Genomic DNA, 25,064 nt, shown 5'->3' on the forward strand with positions numbered 1-25,064 from the left:
TGTCAAACCTTTGGTAATATAGTCTTAGACAGGAAACCATCAAATTTTGTTTCAAGGTGTATTTTATATGCACCATCCCACATACAAGATGCCACATACCACGGCCTTTAATATACTATCGTGGTGCACTGGCTGGAACAAGAAATAGCCCAATGGGTCAACCGATTGGGATCGATCCTAGAAGGACCGCGAAACACTGGGCTACGTCCGAAAAGAAAGCAATTTTATTTATTTATTCAAACTAAATAGATTTATTTAACTCCTGTCACAAGCATATGCCTCACTCTCCCCCACCAATCAGGAAATAAAACAAAAACAGGAAATAAAACAAAAAACAACAAAACAAAACAAACAGAAACAAAACAAACAAAACAAAATCAAAACAAAACAAAAACCAAACAAACAAACAAACAAAAACAAATACATTTTAATAAAAGGAAAATCTGGAAGAAGAACTACCATATTTGTTTTTGTCAGCAGACGTAAAGTTTTGTATTTGTCAGGGCTCGAAACAAAACAAAATAAAGCAAAGCAAAACAAACAGAAACAAAACAAAACAATCAAACAAACACCAAATACATTTTAATAAAAGGAAAGTCTGAAAGAAGAACTACCATATTTGTTTTTGTCAGCGAACGTAAAATGTTTGTTTGTCAGGGCTCGAAATGTTGCTGGTCAGTGCAGGAGGAGGGTTTCCAGTCTGATGATCGGCCCCTCGACTGACGCCATGAACATGAGCGCCAGGCCCATGGAGATCACCAAGATGAAGACAAACAGATTCAGCTGAAATTTAAAAAAAAGTTTCTTTTGTTTAATGACACCACTAGAGCACATTGATTAATTAATCATCAGCTATTTATGTGAAACATTTGGTAAAAAGGAAGACAGAAATGTTTTATTTAACAAAGCTCTCAACACATTTTATTTACGGTTATATGGCGTCAGACATATGGTTAAGAACCACACAGATATTGAGAGGAAGGACGGAAGGAAATGTTTAATTTAATGACGCACTCAACACATTTTATTTATGGTTATATGGTGTCAGATAATATGGTTAAGGACCACACAGATATTGAGAGAGGAAAGCCGCTGTCGCCACTTCATGGGCTACTCTTTTTCGATTAGCAGCAAGGGATCTTTTATATGCACCATCCCACAGACAGGGTACTACATACCACGGCCTTTGATATACCAGTCGTGGTGCACTGGCTGGAACTAGAAATAGCCCAACGGGCCCACCGACGGGGATAAAACATTTGGTAATTCAGATCAGCTGAAATAATGAAAAACAAACAACGCTTTCATATTGCGTGTGATGTTTTAGATCGAAGACTCTGTCAACCGAATATCTCGCTCTAGTCAGTGCACGACGACTAGATAAAGTTTGTTTTGTTTAACGACACTACTAAAGCACATTGATTTATTAATCATCGGCTATTGGATGTCAAACATAGGGTCATGTTTGACACAGCCATAGAGAGGAAACCTTCAACAAATATTTTTTTTGTACATAATTTCAGTTTGGTTTGACGTAACACGAAAAGCAAACGTGATTTAGAAATAACAAAAATATACTACCTTGTATTTACGTGTGCAATTGAGAAAACAATAACTTGTAATAAATTCTATAGTATGAAAAAAGGCGTTCCCTGTAGAAAGGAGTACAGCTCTCGAACGGCAGAGTACTCGGGCTAATACTGTATACACATTCAAATGATATTGAGATTAGTGTTAAACACCCACACAGTCAGCTATTTCCGCTGACGTCATTAAATGGCGTCACCCGCGGGGAGTTTACGGCCTCATTCATACTCTACATGACTTCCGATTGGTTAATGTCACGTCACGTGTGATTCCGTTTGAGATCATATTGCACTGCTATGTACATATAGTTTTTTTCCAAACCATCAATCGAGATATTGCACTATTTCCTGTGTAAAACGGGGGCTCCCCACGGCGTTGACAGAATTCGGAAATTGTAGCGTCTTACACGAATGGCGTCATACACTACAGTAATTGTGTTTGCTATTTTCAAGTAGATTGCATAGTGCTCGATTGTGTGAATATAATTTGTATGTTTATTTTAAAATTACGTTCAATTGAAGTAATAAAACAATTATGGCAATGTCATGAGACCGATGTGATGTTTTATGGAGCGCATAAGATAAATATCAACGTCGGCTTCCGGCCTCGGTTAATAATATTTTTCTTGCTTCAAAAACATCATATCAGTTTAATTACAGTGCCAATATATAGAGGCTATTTCATGGCTTTTTTCGAATACGATTTTTATGTCAACGAGTGATATGTAAAAATATGGTTTTCACACATCACGAGTTGACATAAAACTCGTATTCGGAAAAAAACACCATGAAATGGTATATTTATTATATACATATTTCCTAATTTTTGACAATATCTTTCGGTTTTTGGTAATATCTTTCGCTTATCCTACTTTGCCAGAAAATGTACTTGACCATAGACTTTTAAAAAGAAATTTGAATAAAATTGATCTTTATTAACATTTATTTAACAATACTGCGGTGCAAACATACTTGACAAAGCGATCCTCCAAAAACTCTCACAAAAACAAAACGAGTCGAACGCCGTTAAAATTCTTACACTTACACTCGATGACATTACATTGTGTCATCATTATTTAGCTTCGTATTCAATTTGTTTTCGATATTTTATCGTATCTCTTTTTTATAGGTACAGTTGTTTAAATTACATTTTTTTTTTTTTCAAATACGACCAGATGCATTGGTAATCATTAAATTTAAATATGAAGAAAAGAGACAAAGGGAGAAAATTTAATCATGCACTTTTACAAAAAAAAGTAAATACGATTTCTATATTTTCACTGTAGCCATAATACAGTTAAAATATGACTTTTCACCGGATATGCCTCTTTTGTGGTTTCCGTAGATCTATATATTTCATTGCTATGTATTATAATAAACTGCATATTCAATATAACATCTACTTATACTCACCACATCTATAGTATAACATCTACTTATACTCACCACGTCTATAGTATAACATCTACTTATACTCACCACGTCTATAGTATAACATCTACTTATACTCAACACGTCTACAGTATAACATCTACTTATACTCACCACGTCTACAGTATAACATCTACTTATACTCAACACGTCTACAGTATAACATCTACTTATACTCACCACGTCTACAGTATAACATCTACTTATACTCACCACGTCTACAGTATAACATCTACTTATACTCACCACGTCTACAGTATAACATCTACTTATACTCAACACGGAGGTCAAATCAACATATATTAACGTCTACTGTGCAATATCTACCAATACTCACCACGGAGGTCACATCAAGGTATATTAACGTCTACAGTTCAATATCTACTTATACTCACCACGGAGGTCACATCAAGGTATATTAACGTCTACAGTTCAATATCTACTTATACTCACCACGGAGGTCTCGTCAATGTATACTAACGTCTACTGTACAATATCTACTTATACTCACCACGGAGGTCACATCAAGGTATATTAACGTCTACTGTACAATATCTACTTATACTCTCACAGAGGTCGTATGAAGGTATTTTAACGTCTACAGTTCAATATCTACTTATATTCACCACGGAGGTCTCGTCAATGTATACTAACGTCTACTGTACAATATCTACTTATACTCACCACGGAGGTCACATCAAGGTATATTAACGTCTACTGTACAATATCTACTTATACTCACCACGTAGGTCACATTAAGGTATATTGACGTCTATAGTACAATATCTACGTATACTCACCACGGAGGGCACATCAAGGTATATTAACGTGTACTGTACAATATCTACTTATACTCACCACGGAGGTCGCATCAAGGTATATTAACGTCTACTGTACAATATCTACTTATACTCACCACGGAGGTCGCATCAAGATATATTAACGTCTACAGTACAATAACGTCTACGGAGGTACAAGGTAATATCTGTATCTTATACTTACCACGGAGGTCACATCAAGGTATATTAACGTCTACTGTACAATATCTACTTATACTCTCACGGAGGTCAAATCGTATAACGTCTACTGTGTACTTATACTCACCACGGAGGTCGCATCAAGGTATATTAACGTCTACTGTATAATATCTACTTATACTCACCACGGAGGTCACATCAAGGTATATTAACGTCTACTGTACAATATCTACTTATACTCACCACGGAGGTCACATCAAGGTATATTAACGTCTATAGTACAATATCTACTTATACTCACCACGGAGGTCACATCAAGGTATATTAACGTCTACTGTACAATATCTACTTATACTCACCACGGAGGTCTCGTCAATGTATACTAACGTCTACTGTACAATATCTACTTATACTCACCACGGAGGTCACATCAAGGTATATTAACGTCTACTGTACAATATCTACTTATACTCACCACGGAGGTCACATCAAGGTATATTAACGTCTACTGTACAATATCTACTTATACTCACCACGGAGGTCGCATCAAGGTATATTAACGTCTACTGTACAATATCTACTTATACTCACCACGGAGGTCGCATCAAGGTATATTAACGTCTACTGTACAATATCTACTTATACTCCCCACGGAGGTCGCATCAAGGTATATTAACGTCTACAGTACAATATCTACTTATACTCACCACGGAGGTCACATCAAGGTATATTAACGTCTACTGTACAATATCTACTTATACTCACCACGGAGGTCTCATCAAGGTATATTAACGTCTACTGTACAATATCTACTTATACTCACCACGGAGGTCACATCAAGGTATATTAACGTCTACTGTACAATATCTACTTATACTCACCACGGAGGTCACGTCAATGTATACTAACGTGTACTGTACAATATCTACTTATACTCACCACGGAGGTCGCATCAAGGTATATTAACGTCTACTGTACAATATCTACTTATACTCACCACGGAGGTCGCATCAAGGTATATTAACGTCTACTGTACAATATCTACTTATACTTACCACGGAGGTCGCATCAAGGTATATTAACGTCTACAGTGTATCTACTTATACTCACCACGGAGGTCGCATCAAGGTATTTTAACGTCTACTGTACAATATCTACTTATACTCTCACAGAGGTCGTATGAAGGTATTTTAACGTCTACAGTTCAATATCTACTTATACTCACCACGGAGGTCTCGTCAATGTATACTAACGTCTACTGTACAATATCTACTTATACTCACCACGGAGGTCACATCAAGGTATATTAACGTCTACTGTACAATATCTACTTATACTCACCACGGAGGTCACATCAAGGTATATTAACGTCTACTGTACAATATCTACTTATACTCTCACAGAGGTCGTATGAAGGTATTTTAACGTCTACAGTTCAATATCTACTTATACTCACAACGGAGGTCTCGTCAATGTATACTAACGTCTACTGTACAATATCTACTTATACTCACCACGGAGGTCACATCAAGGTATATTAACGTCTACTGTACAATATCTACTTATACTCACCACGTAGGTCACATCAAGGTATATTAACGTGTACTGTACAATATCTACTTATACTCACAACGGAGGTCGCATCAAGGTATATTAACGTCTACTGTACAATATCTACTTATACTCACCACGGAGGTCGCATCAAGATATATTAACGTCTACAGTACAATATCTACTTATACTTACCACGGAGGTCGCATCAAGGTATATTAACGTCTACAGTGTATCTACTTATACTTACTACGGAGGTCACATCAAGGTATATTAACGTCTACTGTACAATATCTACTTATACTCCCCACGGAGGTCACATCAAGGTATATTAACGTCTACTGTACAATATCTACTTATAATCACCACGGAGGTCACATCAAGGTATATTAACGTCTACAGTGTATCTACTTATACTCACCACGGAGGTCGCATCAAGGTATATTAACGTCTACAGTGTATCTACTTATACTCACCACGGAGGTCGCATCAAGGTATATTAACGTCTACAGTGTATCTACTTATACTCACCACGGAGTTCGCATCAAGGTATATTAACGTCTACAGTGTATCTACTTATACTCACCACGGAGATAACATCAAGGTATATTAACGTCTACTGTACAATATCTACTTATACTCACCACGGAGGTCGCATCAAGGTATATTAACGTCTACAGTGTATCTACTTATTCTCCCCACGGAGGTCACATCAAGGTATATTAACGTCTACTGTACAATATCTACTTATACTCCCCACGGAGGTCACATCAAGGTATATTAACGGCTACTGTACAATATCTACTTATACTCACCACGGAGGTCGCATCAAGGTATATTAACGTCTACAGTGTATCTACTTATACTCACCACGGAGGTCGCATCAAGGTATATTAACGTCTACAGTGTATCTACTTATATTCACCACGGAGGTCGCATCAAGGTATATTAACGTCTACAGTGTATCTACTTATACTCACCACGGAGGTCGCATCAAGATATATTAACGTCTACTGTACAGTATCTACTTATACTCACCACGGAGGTCGCATCAAGGTATATTAACGTCTACAGTGTATCTACTTATACTCCCCACGGAGGTCACATCAAGGTATATTAACGTCTACTGTACAATATCTACTTATACTCACCACGGAGGTCACATCAAGGTATATTAACGTCTACAGTGTATCTACTTATACTCACCACGGAGTTCGCATCAAGGTATATTAACGTCTACAGTGTATCTACTTATACTCACCACGGAGGTCGCATCAAGGTATATTAACGTCTACAGTGTATCTACTTATACTCCCCACGGAGGTCACATCAAGGTATATTAACGTCTACTGTACAATATCTACTTATAATCCCCACGGAGGTCACATCAATGTATATTAACGTCTACTGTACAATATCTACTTATACTCACCACGGAGGTCGCATCAAGGTATATTAACGTCTACAGTGTATCTACTTATACTCACCACGGAGGTCGCATCAAGGTATATTAACGTCTACTGTACAATATCTACTTATACTCACCACGGAGGTCGGATCAATGTATATTAACGTCTACAGTGTATCTACTTATACTCACCACGGAGGTCGCATCAAGGTATATTAACGTCTACAGTGTATCTACTTATACTCACCACGGAGGTCGCATCAAGGTATATTAACGTCTACAGTGTATCTACTTATACTCACCACGGAGGTCGCATCAAGGTATATTAACGTCTTCTGTACAATATCTACTTATACTCACCACGGAGGTCGCATCAAGGTATATTAACGTCTACAGTGTATCTACTTATACTCACCACGGAGGTCGCATCAAGGTATATTAACGTCTACAGTGTATCTACTTATACTCACCACGGAGGTCGCATCAATGTATATTAACGTCTACAGTGTATCTACTTATACTCACCACGGAGGTCGCATCAAGGTATATTAACGTCTACAGTGTATCTACTTATACTCACCACGGAGGTCGCATCAAGGTATATTAACGTCTACAGTGTATCTACTTATACTCACCACGGAGGTCGCATCAAGGTATATTAACGTCTACATTGTATCTACTTATACTCACCACGGAGGTCGCATCAAGGTATATTAACGTCTACAGTGTATCTACTTATACTCACCACGGAGGTCGCATCAAGGTATATTAACGTCTACAGTGTATCTACTTATACTCAGCACGGAGGTCGCATCAATGTATATTAACGTCTACAGTGTATCTACTTATACTCACCACGGAGGTCGCATCAAGATATATTAACGTCTACTGTACAGTATCTACTTATACTCCCCACGGAGGTCACATCAATGTATATTAACGTCTACTGTACAATATCTACTTATACTCACCACGGAGGTCACATCAAGGTATATTAACGTCTACAGTGTATCTACTTATACTCACCACGGAGTTCGCATCAAGGTATATTAACGTCTACAGTGTATCTACTTATACTCACCACGGAGATAACATCAAGGTATATTAACGTCTACTGTACAATATCTACTTATACTCACCACGGAGGTCGGATCAATGTATATTAACGTCTACAGTGTATCTACTTATACTCACCACGGAGGTCGCATCAAGGTATATTAACGTCTACAGTGTATCTACTTATACTCACCACGGAGGTCGCATCAATGTATATTAACGTCTACAGTGTATCTACCTATACTCACCACGGAGGTCGCATCAAGGTATATTAACGTCTACAGTGTATCTACTTATACTCACCACGGAGGTCGCATCAAGGTATATTAACGTCTACAGTGTATCTACTTATACTCACCACGGAGGTCGCATCAATGTATATTAACGTCTACAGTGTATCTACCTATACTCACCACGGAGGTCGCATCAAGGTATATTAACGTCTACAGTGTATCTACTTATACTCACCACGGAGGTCGCATCAAGGTATATTAACGTCTACTGTACAATATCTACTTATACTCACCACGGAGGTCGCATCAAGGTATATTAACGTCTACAGCGTATCTACTTATACTCCCCACGGAGGTCACATCAAGGTATATTAACGTCTACTGTACAATATCTACTTATACTCACCACGGAGGTCGCATCAAGGTATATTAACGTCTACAGCGTATCTACTTATACTCCCCACGGAGGTCACATCAAGGTATATTAACGTCTACTGTACAATATCTACTTATACTCACCACGGAGGTCGCATCAAGGTATATTAACGTCTACAGCGTATCTACTTATACTCCCCCCGGAGGTCACATCAAGGTATATTAACGTCTACTGTACAATATCTACTTATACTCACCACGGAGGTCGCATCAAGGTATATTAACGTCTACAGTGTATCTACTTATACTCACCACGGAGGTCGCATCAAGGTATATTAACGTCTACAGTGTATCTACTTATACTCACCACGGAGGTCGCATCAAGGTATATTAACGTCTTCTGTACAATATCTACTTATACTCACCACGGAGGTCACATAAAGGTATATTAACGTCTACAGTGTATCTACTTATACTCACCACGGAGGTCGCATCAAGGTATATTAACGTCTACAGTGTATCTACTTATACTCAGCACGGAGGTCGCATCAAGGTATATTAACGTCTACAGTGTATCTACTTATACTCAGCACGGAGGTCGCATCAATGTATGTTAACGTCTACAGTGTATCTACTTATACTCAGCACGGAGGTCGCATCAAGGTATATTAACGTCTACAGTGTATCTACTTATACTCAGCACGGAGGTCGCATCAAGATATATTAACGTCTACAGTGTATCTACTTATACTCACCACGGAGGTCGCATCAAGGTATATTAACGTCTACAGTGTATCTACTTATACTCACCACGGAGGTCGCATCAAGGTATATTAACGTCTACAGTGTATCTACTTATACTCACCACGGAGGTCGCATCAAGGTATATTAACGTCTACAGTGTATCTACTTATACTCACCACGGAGGTCGCATCAAGGTATATTAACGTCTACAGTGTATCTACTTATACTCACCACGGAGGTCGCATCAAGGTATATTAACGTCTTGGACGTGTCGACGATTAGAACTATGAGAAGTGGGTGCAGGAGATATATCCCGTACGTGATCCTACACAGGGGAAGAAACACGTTCCACGACAGAATCTTGTCTGCGATACCTGATGACAAAAGTAAAAATAAATAATACACACCTATAGAGGTCTGAAAAGTAAATGCCATTGTAATAAACAGACAGGTCGTAACTATAGTTACAGTAATCTAAAATAATTAGATGAAGGAGAAGAATTGCATAACACTGCTGTATCATCGACCATAGTGTGTGCTATCCTGTCTACATATAAGACGTTGCTTTCTGCTAATGGAAAACAAAACTGCAAAGGGTTTGCCCTGAATGACTATGCATGATTAACATACAATAGTCGGTCGATAAGTAATTGTTTACACTGATTTGACAAGACAAGACAAGACAAGACAAGAATTTATTACACTCAGGCCGTATTCTACGGCATATGAGGACATATGTTCAATGATAGGACATGATTTACAGGAGAGAAAAAAATAGTTGTTTTAATGAGCGTTATTGTTTATGGATAAAAAATAATTCAAAATAAAGTATGACGTTTTAGTGTTATTATTAGCATGTATCATTCAAATTTAATTATAAGTATTGTCTGTTATTTCTTTTACGTTCATCTGGGTATGAACAAAAAAAATCATCCGCAAACGTATGTGAGAACGGCTTCGCCGATTCACACAGTTTGCGGATGATTTTTTTTTTTTCATACCCAGATGAAGGTAAAAGAAACAGCAGACAATCCTTAAATAAAATAAAAAAATAAGTACAAAAATATAGTAAACAGAGGATTCGTCACGAGTATTGTTTAATATGCGAAAATATCAACCGAGTCTATGTTAATCGGTATTTGTCCAGTCTCTGTCAAAACAAATACCGATTAACTAGACGAGGTTGATATTTTACATATTAAAAAACACGAGTAACGAATTTTATTTATCCTATAACACTTCTAAAATAACATTTTAATAAATTGTTTTCGTAAATCACAGTACTAAAGTCGCCGCCATCGGTAATATGACGTCATTTCGATTAACACAAATTAGCTTGACGTCACGCATTTTAACTAAATCTTTGAAAACGTTGCGCTCAGGTACACAGGTCTTGTTGGCTTTCTAAGCAAATGACCCGTCCACAGCAACTCATTACCAAGAGACCTTGCAAATTTGCATACCATTATTAACCAGGTTAATACACTAACATTATTACATGGCTTTATGACATGGATATCATGGAGAAGTTATAGGATAACTAAATAAAGTAACTAATAAAATTATAATTTAATAAAATAAATAAATAAATAAATTTAATGCAATTGTTTACCTCCTTGTCCGATACAGCAGCAGAATATGATCCAGGACACTCCCAATCCCCAAGCGGGACGAGACAGCGCCTCGTACACCGCGGTCTGGGTACCAGTCCAGTGGGTTCCGCCTACTCGATTCTCGTCGTACGTTATAAACACCACAACTGACAGCGTGCACAGCGCAACACACCACCCGACAACCAGTGGAGTCTGCAAATCAATTAAAGAATGTAGGTTGCACTGTACCAAACATAATCCCATAGACGTCAATGTTAACATATCCGGTTAGAAACACTATATTTGGAATATATCAACCAAACTATGACCCACAAATACGAGTACCACAACCCCTCACTCAAAGTATTAACTGAAGAAAGTGGAACCTTTGGTGGCTCATTTTCGATATGAAGGGATGTTTTTTACAACACACCTAGTATTGCACAGCATTGTAGTACTTAGTTTTACAGGTACCCCATACATTAGTTCGAGACACGTCCAACCCTACCCCTCATTGATATTGATATGTGGGGTAAGGCTAGAGGAAAGTCTATGTAATGCTTTGGCATATATGCAAAACGAACCAGCGCTATACCGTCTATTTTCTTCTTCTTCTTCTTTTTATTTGTGGTGACGTATTGGGGCGTCGGGTTTCTTAATGTATCGTTGGTACTGGTTAACAACATGTAAATGTAATGTCATGACTCGAGAATAATCAAACTAAAGCTCTTTGGCATCAGATTTAGGTGTGTGTGTGTGTGTGTGTGTGTGTGTGTGTGTGTGTGTGTGTGTATTTTAGACAATACCTTGCAACCATTACATAGACGTTTCTCTAGCCTTATCTCACATATCACTATCAATAAGGGGTACGGCTGGAGGTGACTCGAGCTACCTCTACATGTTTCAAGCACAAGCCTACTTGATACAGTGGTACTAACTGAAATAAAATTACATACATTTATTGCCCTGATAAAACTATCTTTTTTCACAACAAACTCCCACATTTATCACCAATGACAGGACTTGTGATATTAATCGCTCTATCAAAAATTCGTTGCATCTCGAACTTTGACACGGTATGTGCTATCCTGTCTGTGGGATGGTGCATATAAACGATTCTTTACTACTAATGGAAAAAATGTAGCGGGTTTCGTCTCTACGACTATGTGTAAGAATTACCAAATGTTTGACATCCAACAGCTGATAATTAATAAATCATGGGCTCTAGATTTGTCGTTAAACCAATAATAAACAAAACCCCTCATCCGTGATGTCAGGATGTTAAGTATGTTTCTGACATTTAAAGTGACAGACACTAGTTTTTAAACACAGCGACGTATATTTCACTATTAGCCTAAATCCGTTTTTGATAATTTAAATTAGAACAATCTGATTAGAATTAGCTCTACTGGTCTACCGGTATATCTAACAGTGTCCTAACAGTATCCTATAATACCCGTAACTGAATAAAACACGATTATCCAAATATCTCTCCTAACTGTATATCTATTAGATCTCTCTGTATCGGGCAGTCTATACCCGAGTGGCTCGGCTCTAGGTATAATCAGAGATAAGATCTTATATAAATATATATATATATATATATATATATATATATATATATATATATATATATATATATAGCACGTTTAGTTCACTAGAAAAAACAACAAAACACAATACACTTTGGAATCTGTATTAACTCTAACGCTGATAAATGTACTTGTCGCAGTAGTTAATTAACAACAACAATATAATAACAACCCAGAGCTAATCACTTAATTAGTTAATCACTAGGTGTCTAGTTTACACCATATTCTAATCACTTCACCATGATACAACACACACACGTGTGATAATTGAGAAACGCTGCCAGGGGAACTTAATTAATAAAGGAATTACAACTCTATTCCTAACTGGTTAATTTTTAATTAACTCTTAAATACTCATTCAGTAACCTTGTAATACAGAATTAATACTGGTACATATCACAATAAAGACAATAACCTACAGTTTACCTAGGTCCTCTAGGATGACCGGCTAAGCTTTATCTTACCAAATACTCGTATAAAAATATTAGAACAGTGAAGCCTACAATTTACTTCGTCAGATTACCGGAGACACTGTCTAAAGAATATTGGTATAATACAGTATTAAAATATTTAAAGTCACATCATCACATCAAGGTTATACAACAGAGCAGAAATATATATTTACCAAGTCCGGTCTGAACTAATATATTTCGTTCAGTTGGACAACATCCGTTCCCTTGCATACTTCCAATGTTTCTCCTCGATATATCTAAAATCCTATCTATTTATTCAAAAAATATCCCAGACTAGTCCAAAGACAGCGAATATCGCCTGGGGGGGGGGGGGGGGGGGGGCACAACGCGGTACCTCACCTATCATGTGATATTTCCACAACTCCCAGAGACGGTATATTTTCTTAGATGGCCAGACAGACCGTCGCCAGTTCGCTAGAAATACCCCGGTCGTAAACCGAACTACCGGAGGTATTACGTAACCACTGTGCCCACCTGGTCTAAGTGCATATTGGGACGCAGGACTATCACTGTCGCGCCAGAGTATTACGTAACCAAGCTGAACACGACCCTTTAAAACAATTAACATCGCCACAGGCGAAAAGATAAGAGCATGTTCCGTCACAAACAGCATTGAGTGGACTCGCATGTTCAGGTGACATTTCATCTATAAATAATAATTTAAATATCGACCAATCATACTTCGCCTTTGATAGCGTTATTTGGGTGTATACAAATTCTAAAAATATCGGGCGAGACTATGCAATAGGCGGACTTGTTGGTCTATTTCAACATTAAAAAGGGGTGTGGAGTGCAGTAATAAACTCTGGATTGTATACTAGTATAAATAGATTTTATGGCTATACCATCACATATTTTTTTTGTCTTGAAACGAAAGTTCAACATTTAATTTTTATATTTAAATTAGTTTGCGGCATATTTCGTAATTCATCCGAATCACTTCGTATACCCTCGGCATAATTCCGTGATTTTACCGACACGGTTTCGGAAATAATCGTTTCCGTGAAATCAGAGGGCCTGCCACAGACATGATAGTACATACCACGACCTTTGATATATTAGACGTGGTGCACTGGCTGGAATGAGAAACAGCTCAATGGGCCCACCGAGGGGCATAGATCCTAGACCGACCGGGAATCAAGCGAGTGCTTTACCACTGGGCTACGTCACGTCACCGTTCAGTGCATAGAGGTGCAGAGGTTAGCTAGAGAACGTACCTTTCTGAAGTACACTGGGCTAAGTCACGTCCCCGTTCAGTGCAGAGAGGAGCAGAGGTTAGCTAGAGAACGTACCTTTCTGAAGTACACTGGGCTACGTCACGTCCCCGTTCAGTGCAGAGAGGTGCAGAGGTTAGCTAGAGAACGTACCTTTCTGAAGTACACTGGGCTACGTCACGTCCCCGTTCAGTGCAGAGAGGTGCAGACGTTAGCTAGAGAACGTACCTTTCTGGAGTACACTGGGCTACGTCACGTTCCCGTTCAGTGCAGAGAGGTGCAGAGGTTAGCTAGAGAACGTACCTTTCTGAAGTACACTGGGCTACGTCACGTTCCCGTTCAGTGCAGAGAGGTGCAGAGGTTAGCTAGAGAACGTACCTTTCTGAAGTACACTGGGCTACGTTACGTTCCCGTTCAGTGCAGAGGTTAGCTAGAGAACGTACCTTTCTGAAGTACACCGGGCTACGTCACGTCCCCGTTCAGTGTATAGAGGTGCAGAGGTTAGCTAGAGAACGTACCTTTCTGAAGTACACTGGGCTACGTCACGTTCCCGTTCAGTGCAGAGAGGTGCAGAGGTTAGCTAGAGAACGTACCTTTCTGAAGTACACTGGGCTACGTCACGTCCCCGTTCAGTGTATAGAGGTGCAGAGGTTAGCTAGAGAACGTACCTTTGTGAAGTACACTGGGCTACGTCACGTTCCCGTTCAGTGTATAGAGGTGCAGAGGTTAGCTAGAGAACGTACCTTTCTGGAGTACACTGGGCTACGTCACGTTCCCGTTCAGTGCAGAGAGGTGCAGAGGTTAGCTAGAGAATGTACCTTTCTGAAGTACACTGGGCTACGTCACGTTCCCGTTCAGTGCAGAGAGGTGCAGAGGTTAGCTAGAGAACGTACCTTTCTGAAGTACACTGGGCTACGTTACGTTCCCGTTCAGTGCAGAGGTTAGCTAGAGAACGTACCTTTCTGAAGTACACTGGGCTACGTCACGTTCCCGTTCAGTGTATAGAGGTGCAGAGGTTAGCTAGAGAACGTACCTTTCTGAAGTACACTGGGCTACGTCACGTCCCCGTTCAGTGCAGAGAGGTGCAGAGGTTAGCTAGAGAACGTACCTTTCTGAAGTACACTGGGCTACGTCACGTCCCCGTTCAGTGCAGAGAGGTGCAGAGGTTAGCTAGAGAACGTACCTTTCTGAAGCACACTGGGCTACGTCACGTTCCCGTTCAGTGTATAGAGGTGCAGAGGTTAGCTAGAGAACGTACCTTTGTGAAGTACACTGGGCTACGTCACGTCCCCGTTCAGTGTATAGAGGTGCAGAGGTTAGCTAGAGAACGTACCTTTCTGAAGTACACTGGGCTACGTCACGTTCCCGTTCAGTGTATAGAGGTGCAGAGGTTAGCTAGAGAACGTACCTTTCTGAAGTACACGTGCCTCCCAGCCATGTATATGGCGTAGCCCAGAGCAATACCAATGGCGAATACTCCAACACGACAGTAAGGTTTGGCGTAGATATCCTCAAAAAACCCTCCTGTCATTCTAAAACATACAAATATAATAATATACACGGCAAATACTTTAACACGACCTTAAGGTTTGGCGTAGATACTCTAAAAAACAAACCCACCCTCCTGTCATTCTAAAACATACAAATATAATAATATACATGGCAAATACTTTAACACGACCTTAAGTTTTGGCATAGATACTCTAAAAAACAAACCCACCCTCCTGTCATTCTAAAACATACAAATATAAATAATAAAAATTGCGAATACCATAACACTACAGTACGGTTTGGTGTAGATATTCCCCCCCCCCCCCCCCCCCCCCCACACACACACTCCTGTCATTCTAAAACATACAAATATAATAATATACACGGCAAATACTTTAACACGACCTTAAGGTTTGGCGTAGATATTCTAAAAAACAAACCCACCCTCCTGTCATTCTAAAACATACAAATATAATAATATAAATTGCGAATACCATAACACTACAGCAATGGTTTGGTGTAGATATCCTTAACCCCCCCCCCCCCCCCCCCCCCCCCCCCACACACACACACACACTCCTGTCATTCTAAAACATACAAATATAATAATATAAATTGCGAAAACCATAACACTACAGTAAGTTTTGGCGTAGATATCCTAAAAAAAAACCTCCTGCCATTCTAAAACGCACAAATGTACAGCATCATATCAATTCAAACCAAACAATGTGAATATTTTCATTTTATTATCTAATAAACACCGGAGCACACACCGAGTCAAGTACAAGAAAATTAGATGGATTATATAAAGATATAAAACAAAAGAAAGAAAGACCGATACAAAGACAAAAAAAAAGAAGAAGAAGAAGAAGAAAAGAATGAAAGGAAGAATGAAAGAGAACTAAATAGGTAAATCACGAGTATTTTCGATGCCCTATTTCTTCACAAAGGCAAATGCACTAACTGTGTCATCGTCAGTGTGGTAATTTTAGAAACAATTACTGATTAAAAAAAACCTAGCACTACAGGGCCCGGTAACATAAATCACTCTAACATTTAAGTCAGATGTACACCATACATAATGTGTGGTGTTGGTCTGACGTAAGTGGTACGAGTGCTATATGTTACCGGGCCCAGGTGACAATATTGCTACCAACCTTAGGATGTTACCGTTGATGTTTTTATTGAAGACAGCAGTGGTGACGATTTGAGTGAGAACAAGCAGTATTATCAACACGAAGGCGAGTGGCGGACATCTGTAAACATGGAGGTATGGAAATATAAGCAATATACAGAGTTTTAAAACTGTCATTACATACACACGCTCACCTGCTCACAAACATACACACACGCAAGCACGCACACACACACATACACACAGAGAGAGAGAGAGAGAGAGAGAGAGAGAGAGAGAGAGAGAGAGAGAGAGAGAGAGAGAGAGAGAGAGAGAGAAGAAGAAGAAGAACTAGAGAAGACTTGTGAGTGAGAGATAAACTGTTTTCACATATGTATGTTTCACGTTTTTCGTAATATTAGTTGTTTTTCTTAACTCGTGAAGTATACTGAGTGTGTTCTCACAAGCCGAACCACGTACCTCGACAGCGGTATCAGCACTATCGGTGAAATCAGGTAAAACTGGAAGTCGTTCACCAGGTAATAGGTCCACGTCATACACTGAAAGAAACACAAACTAGTGACAAACATATAGTCCACTTATAGAAATTACAAATTACAGCACAGCTTTAATCAGAAGGGCACTTTGCCACTTTATAGAAATTTGATTGGCACTCCTCCAGAAGGCAAGTTGCTGACGAAGAGGGCGTTGGTCCACCAGCGGTCCCTACACCCTAGTCGATAGCTTAAAATGTCGTCTGTTTTATAGAAGTTGCCAATGAACAGGGCGCTTGCCCACCAATGGTCCCTACACCCTAGTAGATAACTTACCATGTCGTCTGCTTTGTAGAAGTTGCTGATGAAGAGGGCGTAGATAACTTACCATGTCGTCTGCTTTGTAGAAGTTGCTGATGAAGAGGGCGTAGATAACTTACCATGTCGTCAGCTTTGTAGAAGTTGCTGATGAAGAGGGCGTAGATAACTTACCATGTCGTCAGCTTTGTAGAAGTGGCATGAAGAGGGCGTAGATAACTTACCATGTCGTCAGCTTTGTAGAAGTGGCTGATGAAGAGGGCGTAGATAACTGACCATGTCGTCTGCTTTGTAGAAGTGGCTGATGAAGAGGCGTAGATAACTTACCATGTCGTCTGCTTTGTAGAAGTTGCTGATGAAGAGGGCGTAGATAACTTACCATGTCGTCTGCTTTGTAGAAGTTGCTGATGAAGAGGGCGTAGATAACTTACCATGTCGTCAGCTTTGTAGAAGTTGCTGATGAAGAGGGCATAGATAACTTACCATGTCGTCAGCTTTGTAGAAGTTGCTGATGAAGAGGGCGTAGATAACTTACCATGCCGTCTGCTTTATAGAAGTTGCTGATGAAGAGGGCGTTGGCTCACCAGTGGTCCCTACACCCTAGTAGATAACTTACCATGTCGTCTGCTTTGTAGAAGTTGCTGATGAAGAGGGTGTAGATAACTTACCATGTCGTCTGCTTTGTAGAAGTTGCTGATGAAGAGGGCGTAGATAACTTACCATGTCGTCTGCTTTGTAGAAGTTGCTGATGAAGAGGGCGTTGGCCCACCAGTGGTCCTTGCACTGACGTATTGAATCGCTGGTGTACTTCCAGCCTGGTCCTTCCCCGAAATACGGCAGTAGGTTCGTATACGTCATAATCAACACGTAGTAACACGGAGCGATTCTGGAAACAACAACAGTGTTTGTTTTGTAGAATGAATGAATGAATGAATGGATGGATTGCTGGATGGATGCATGAATGAATGAATGCATGAATGGATTAATGAATGGATGAATGAACGAATCAATGAATGCATGAATGACTAAATGAATGAATGAATGAATGAATGAATGAAAGAATGGATGTTTAACGACACCCTAGCACAAAAATACACATCGGCAATTGAGTGTCAGAAAAGGTATTTATATGAAAATATTATTTACATTGAAAAAAAAAGAAAAAAGTATATAATAATGTTAAAATCAGTGTAAAGAGCTTTGTGGAAAGTATAATGCAATACAAATATCAAGGTAAGTATATTTTAAAACTGCATAGAAATCAAAGTGTTTTATAAACTTTAAAATTAATTCTTGGTGGAATTTAAAACATTACAAAACACTCCTTTCGCCAAATATATCGTTTCTCGTCGGTTTCAAATGATCACACTCCACCAAAATGTGGCGCACAGTCAGTGTACACTGACAATGTCCACACTGAGGAGGACAGTCCTTCGTTAAAATAAGATGGAAAGAATTAATTGTTTTATTTAACGACGCACTCAGCACATTTTATTTTACGGTTATATGGCGTCAGTCTTATGGTTAAACCACACAGATATTTAGAGAGGAATCCCGCTGTCGCCAATTCATGGGCTACTCTTTTCGATTAGCAGCAAGGGATCTTTTTATATGCACCATCCCAAAGACAGGATATCACATATCACGGTCTTTGATATACTAGTCGTGGTGCACTGGTTGGAACGAGAAATAGCCCAATGAGCCCAGCGACGGGGGTCGATCCTAGACCAACCGCGCATCAAGCGAGCGCAATACCACTGGGCTACATCCCGCCCCGTAAAATATATGAATGCGTTAAATACGTATGGCCAGTACGGGCACGGCACAAGACTACTTCATCCTTCCCGTACCGCCTGTATGATGACTGCCACTTTCCCAGGACTGCCTTGACAGAATGAAGCTTGTTCATAATCGCACTGTTCCAATCATCTTGCCAAGCGAAAAAGATAGAGCCCGTAAGAAATGGCAGGGGGATGGTCCCCCTCTTGACGACAAAAATACACATTTTTGGTTGTCCTACTCTATATAAAATTTTAGTTTGTTTAACGACACCACTAAAGCACATTGATTTATTAATTATCGTCTATTGGATGTCAAACATTTGGTAATTTTTACATATAGTCTTAGAGAGGAAACCCGCTACATTTTTTCAATTAGTGGCAAGGCACCATCCCACAGGCAGGCTAGCACATATCAGGGTCTTTGTTATACCAGTCGTGGTGCACTGGATGGAACGAGAAAAGCCCAATGGACCCACCAATGGGGATCTATCCCAAATCGACCGCGCATCAAGCGAGCACAATACCACTGGGCTACGTCCCGCCCCTTACTCTGTATAAAGCTAAACATGTGGCTTGCTCCACCTACGCCACTAGAGACTCTGCCCCCTTCACTAGTAATTGTACCCCCACCCCTATTCCAGTTATCGACCACTCGGGCCTGTTTGTACATCTTAATAATGACCCAGTGACGGGTGCACAGGCTGAATTTTCACATGTTCATATTTGTTTTACTACCAAACAACACTATTGGGTTACGAACTAATCACAACGCAATTTTACTCATAAGCGTACGAGATGGGGGGGGGGGGGGGGAGGGGGCAGCAATCCCCTCTAGTGATGGAGAAAATCCTCAAATTCAGGCAAAATTAATACAGATATTCTGACAAAATGTGCTAACATGAGAACGTTTCACCATATACTTCCATCATTCTACCGTCAAAAATGCGTAGTGATTCGTTTGCAACTCTATATAGCTGTTTTACAGTAATATAAATATAAATAAATGTTGTCATTCAGATTCGGGCATTTTCGTTTAATTCGGTCAAATACCAGCCTGCCCTCCTACAAAAATGGGAGCCCGTACGCCTATGGTCTTACATGGGTTATAACTAATATTGTGTCTAGAATGATGGAAATAATGATGAAATGATCTCAGACCAGCTCATCTTTCTCGAATATCTCCATCATTTTCCCCCGAATTTGACGATTTAAAGTGTGTGTGTGTGTTTCTGTGTGTGTGTGTGTGTGTGTGTGGACCCCTCTGATACCCAATTTTGTTTGTTATGTCATATATATTTCCTGTTCTCCCTAAAAACCTTGTTGACGTATCCCAATATTGACGACCTGTGCTTACCGAGTGTGAATTGTTTAGATACCATCTGACAAGTTTTAGTCTAATTAATAATGAAATATTTCTTAAATGGTGTCATTATTAACTATACTTCAAAACGAGTTCTGCATTTTGTAAAACGTGTTTTTCAGTTTTAAGTTCTTCGTATTTTCATGAATTAAATTGTATTTTTGTTAAATGGTTTAGTTATATCGTCAGTATAAAATATGTATTTGGTGGCGAAATAATCCGGATAGGGACAAACTAGTAGGGTCGATTTGACGAGACAAAATGTTTATATATGTGTATATATATCTATCTATGTGTGTGTGTATGTGTGTGTGTGTGTGTGTGTGACTGTGTGTGTATATGTGTGTATATTTGTGTGTCTGTGTGTGTGTGTCTGCGTGTGTCCATGCGTGCGTGTGTCTGTGTGTGCGTGCGTGTGCGTGTGTGTGCCTGTGTGTGCGTGTGCGTGTGTATGTGTGTGTGTGTGTGTAAAGTGTACCTGACAAAGCGATGGAAGTACATCATAAGAAGTTGCTTCACTGTGAACTTGTTCTTCTTTTCTTCCTGCTTCATCCAGTTGTAGGCGAGTAGCGTCCCACTGTCGAACAGACAAACTAAAACAAGTGAACAACTCGTCAATGACGGATCCAGAGGGGGTGGCACACGGTTATCCCACCCACGCCTGTTTGACCTGCCCCTTTTAATGTTTTTATTTTTAATTAATTAATTTATTTATTTTAAATCCTTTTTATCCACTCTATACAAAATTAAACTGCCATGAAAGCGTTTCTTGAACTTCTTTATTTGAACATGTCCATAGGAGCTTAACCCACATCCTCTGGGAGTTAGGTTCGTGAGCTAGGCTTAAAGCAGTCGGCAAACTCAAACCTGTCCCCTTTCTTTTAGACTTCTGTGACTACCCCCTTTACAAAATCTTGGACCCGCCCCTACTCGTATGTAATTAAAAGTACTATATAGCTTAGTTACAAGTTCCATACTTCTGCACTGATTTTTTTTCTTTTAAAAACACACACACTATTTTACCTTAATTTAAATATAAAGCATTATACGGGTAAATACGGGAATTACCTATGGCCGAATTGTTTTAAATTTCATATGGCAGTTGGAAGGCATAATGGGCCACATTTAAGAAGCCTGTTTTTTTTTCTTTCTTAAACGCAGGTGTTTAAGGTAGTACTAAAGCAAATAACTTCCGGCTGGGTCAAAGTTCGACGTGCACCGAACTTTTGATAGAGAAGTGATTGTTTCTAAAACAGGCTTTGTAAATTCGACCCATTAAAGGGACATTCCTAAGTTTGCTGCAATTTTTAAGATGTTATCGACTAAGAGAGACGTTTTGACGACTGTAATTACATATCAAATATATGTTTCTGCATAAAATATTAGTGGCTGTCTGTTAAACGTGTTTTTGATCGTTCTAGTATTAGTACTAGTTTAAATTTCATTTTATTTCCTAAAAAAGATTCTTACAAATATTAAGACGACCAGAAACACATTAAATATACAGACACTGATATTCTAAACAAGAAAATATATTTAATATTTATGTTTAATCGTAGAAATATTTTATTAGTCTTACAATGCAGCAAACTCAGGAATGTCCCTTTAAGTTCCTACGTGGGAAAGTATTTTAGACAAAAATCGAAATTGAGATATTACAAAATATCACGGTGTCCAGAAATGTATTGGAATTCCTAGGGGAAAATAACGTAAGAAATTAATTATAATGTTAATAATGCAAAAAAAAATTTATTTGCCAAAAACCTTTTAAAATGACTGAGGATAGCGCTCGTTTGATGCGCCGTCGGTCTAGGATCGATCCCCATCGGTGAGACCATTCGGCTATTTCTAGTTCCAGCCAGTGCACCAATACTGATATATCAAATGCCGTGGTATCTGCTATCCTGTCTGTGGGATAGTGCATATAAAATATTCCTTACTACTAACGAAAAAAGGCGAGTTTCCTATCTAAGATTATATGTAATAAATTACCAAATGTCTGACATCCAATAGCCGATGATTAATAACCCAGTCTGCTCTAGTGGTGTCGTTAAACGATGTAAACTTTATCTTTATGTTTACAATTTATGTGTTTACAGACTACATTACATTTTACCTCAGAATGAAGAAAGAAATGTTTTATTTAACGACGCACTCAACACATTTTATTTACGGTTATATGGCGTCAGACATATGGTTAAGAACCACACAGATTGAGAGAGGAAACCCGCTGTCGACACTTCATGGGCTACTCTTTTCGATTAGCAGCAAGGGATCTTTTATATTCACCATCCCACAGACAGGGTAGTACATACCACGGCCTTTGATATACCAGTATTGGTGCACTGGCTGGAACGAGAAATTACCTCAGAATGAAGAAAGTATCAGCGGCGAACGTGGCATTGATGACGAACTGGAAAACGAATCTTTGCGCAGCTTCCGGAACTTCTACGACATTGGCTGAAATTAAAATATTCAAGAAGCTTAACTAAGTTGAGTATGGTTTTGGCTTTTATATATATATATATATATATATATATATAAAACAACTAAAACGAAATCTACAAGATAAGGTTTGGCAGCAGAGATTCAAAGCTGATTTTAAATTGTCTGGTGTGATATTCAAAATATAACTGTTTTTGTATTTGGTTTATTAGCTGAATATTATTTATTTGTTTTTAGAAAGTTGTAAGGAAAGGGAGATAACAAAAAAACAACAACACCAACACCCCAACAACAACAACAACCCCCCTCCCCGCTGAAAATGGACTGGGTTAGAGGGTTACAGGGTTAGGCTCGCAGGGATACTCGCCAAATCCAATCCCATCTCGGATGTGTTTTGGGGGCCATCGGTAAGCTTTGACGCGAGCGATTGCTCCCGCTCGCGTGTGTGCATACAAAGCGATTTCTGCGTGGGCGGAAAATTGCTCGCATCATCACTAATTTAAATTCTACTCAAATATAATGTTAATTTGATAATGGGAGCAATCGCTCAACTACATAATTGCAAGAGAACTGTTTATTGCTCTGCATTGTTTTTCAAACAAAAGACACTGTGGACAAATTGTATGGCAACTACACTTGAAAGACAGATGAACAGATTGACGACATAACAGATGGACGAAAGAAGAGAAACACCAAAAGAAACGTCGAACGTACCGACAACGTTGGGTTCTCTGTACAGGAAGCTGACGGTGTTGCCCAGCACGATCCACGTGATACTGAGCACGCGCACTCCGTTCAGACAGAACAGGTAGTTGGGATTTCCCTCCCCCAGTATGCGCTCCAGATTGCGTTGAATGGCAAAACACAGAAACACCTCGGAGATCGAATGACCTGGTTAAAACGTAGAAAAATTAGAACTTGAAATTTGTTTTGATTAACGACATAGCTAGAATACATCAATTTATCAACCAACGGAAATTGAATGTCAAAAAAAAAGAGTTAAAGTTTGTTTTGTTTAACGACACCACTAGAGCACATTGATTTATTAATTGTCGGCTATTGTATGTCAAACATATTGTCATTCTTACACAGTCATAGGGAGGAAACCCGCTACATTTTTCCATTAATAGCAAAGGATCTTTTATATGCACCATTCCACAGATAGGATAGCAAATACGACGTCATTTGGTATAGCAGTAATGGTGGTGGAACGAGAAATAACCCACAGACAGGAAAGCACATACCACGGTCTTTGACAAGTTGTGGCGCACTGGTTGGAACGAGAAATAACCCACAGACAGGAAAGCACATACCACGGTCTTTGACAAGTTGTGATGCACTGCTTGGAACGAGAAATAACCCACAGACAGGAACGCACATACCACGGTCTTTGACAAGTTGTGGTGCAGTGGTTGGAACGAGAAAACCCGAATCAGTTGAATAGATCCACCGAGGTGGTTAGATCCTGCCAAACGCAATCATCTGAAGCTAGCTTTTAACCGACTTGTTTTGTTTAACGACACCACTAGAACACATTGTTTTATTAACCATCGGCTATTGGATGTCAAACATTTTGTAATCCTCGCAAATAGGTTAAAGGCTCATATAGACTGGATGCGGTGCGTGCGTGCGGAAATACTGTCACAGTGCTAAACTTCAACTTTATAACAATACGTAGTATATCTTTATTTTTACATAGATACGTGTTTAGTATGCGTCTTATAAATAAGGATAATTTACCCATGAAAGAGAGACTTGGGGAGAACAGATACTGTTCACATGCCTTGAAGTTCTCTCACAAAGCACAAACTCTACTGGAAGATCCGAGA

The 25,064-nt window shown here is 39.2% G+C and overlaps 1 protein-coding gene across 1 annotated transcript in view; it reads right to left on the reverse strand.

Annotated features, from left to right (window-relative positions):
• Window positions 1-567: 567 nt before the first annotated feature.
• LOC121385657 (O-acyltransferase like protein-like) overlaps window positions 568-25,064 on the reverse strand; it is a 25,588-nt gene continuing 1,091 nt past the window's right edge. Inside the window, exons 2-11 of the mRNA XM_041516417.1 lie at window positions 23,950-24,126; window positions 23,157-23,250; window positions 21,269-21,367; window positions 18,370-18,535; window positions 17,318-17,397; window positions 16,881-16,979; window positions 15,641-15,764; window positions 10,974-11,166; window positions 9,593-9,735; window positions 568-783 (exon numbers count right to left, since the gene is read on the reverse strand). Coding sequence (XP_041372351.1) covers window positions 676-783; window positions 9,593-9,735; window positions 10,974-11,166; window positions 15,641-15,764; window positions 16,881-16,979; window positions 17,318-17,397; window positions 18,370-18,535; window positions 21,269-21,367; window positions 23,157-23,250; window positions 23,950-24,126 — 1,283 coding nt within the window. The 3' untranslated portion in view covers window positions 568-675. The remainder of the gene's footprint in view (window positions 784-9,592; window positions 9,736-10,973; window positions 11,167-15,640; window positions 15,765-16,880; window positions 16,980-17,317; window positions 17,398-18,369; window positions 18,536-21,268; window positions 21,368-23,156; window positions 23,251-23,949; window positions 24,127-25,064) is intronic.

This window comes from Gigantopelta aegis, chromosome 11 (assembly GCF_016097555.1).
Source record: "Gigantopelta aegis isolate Gae_Host chromosome 11, Gae_host_genome, whole genome shotgun sequence".
Classification (NCBI taxonomy): Eukaryota; Metazoa; Mollusca; class Gastropoda; order Neomphalida; family Peltospiridae; genus Gigantopelta; species Gigantopelta aegis.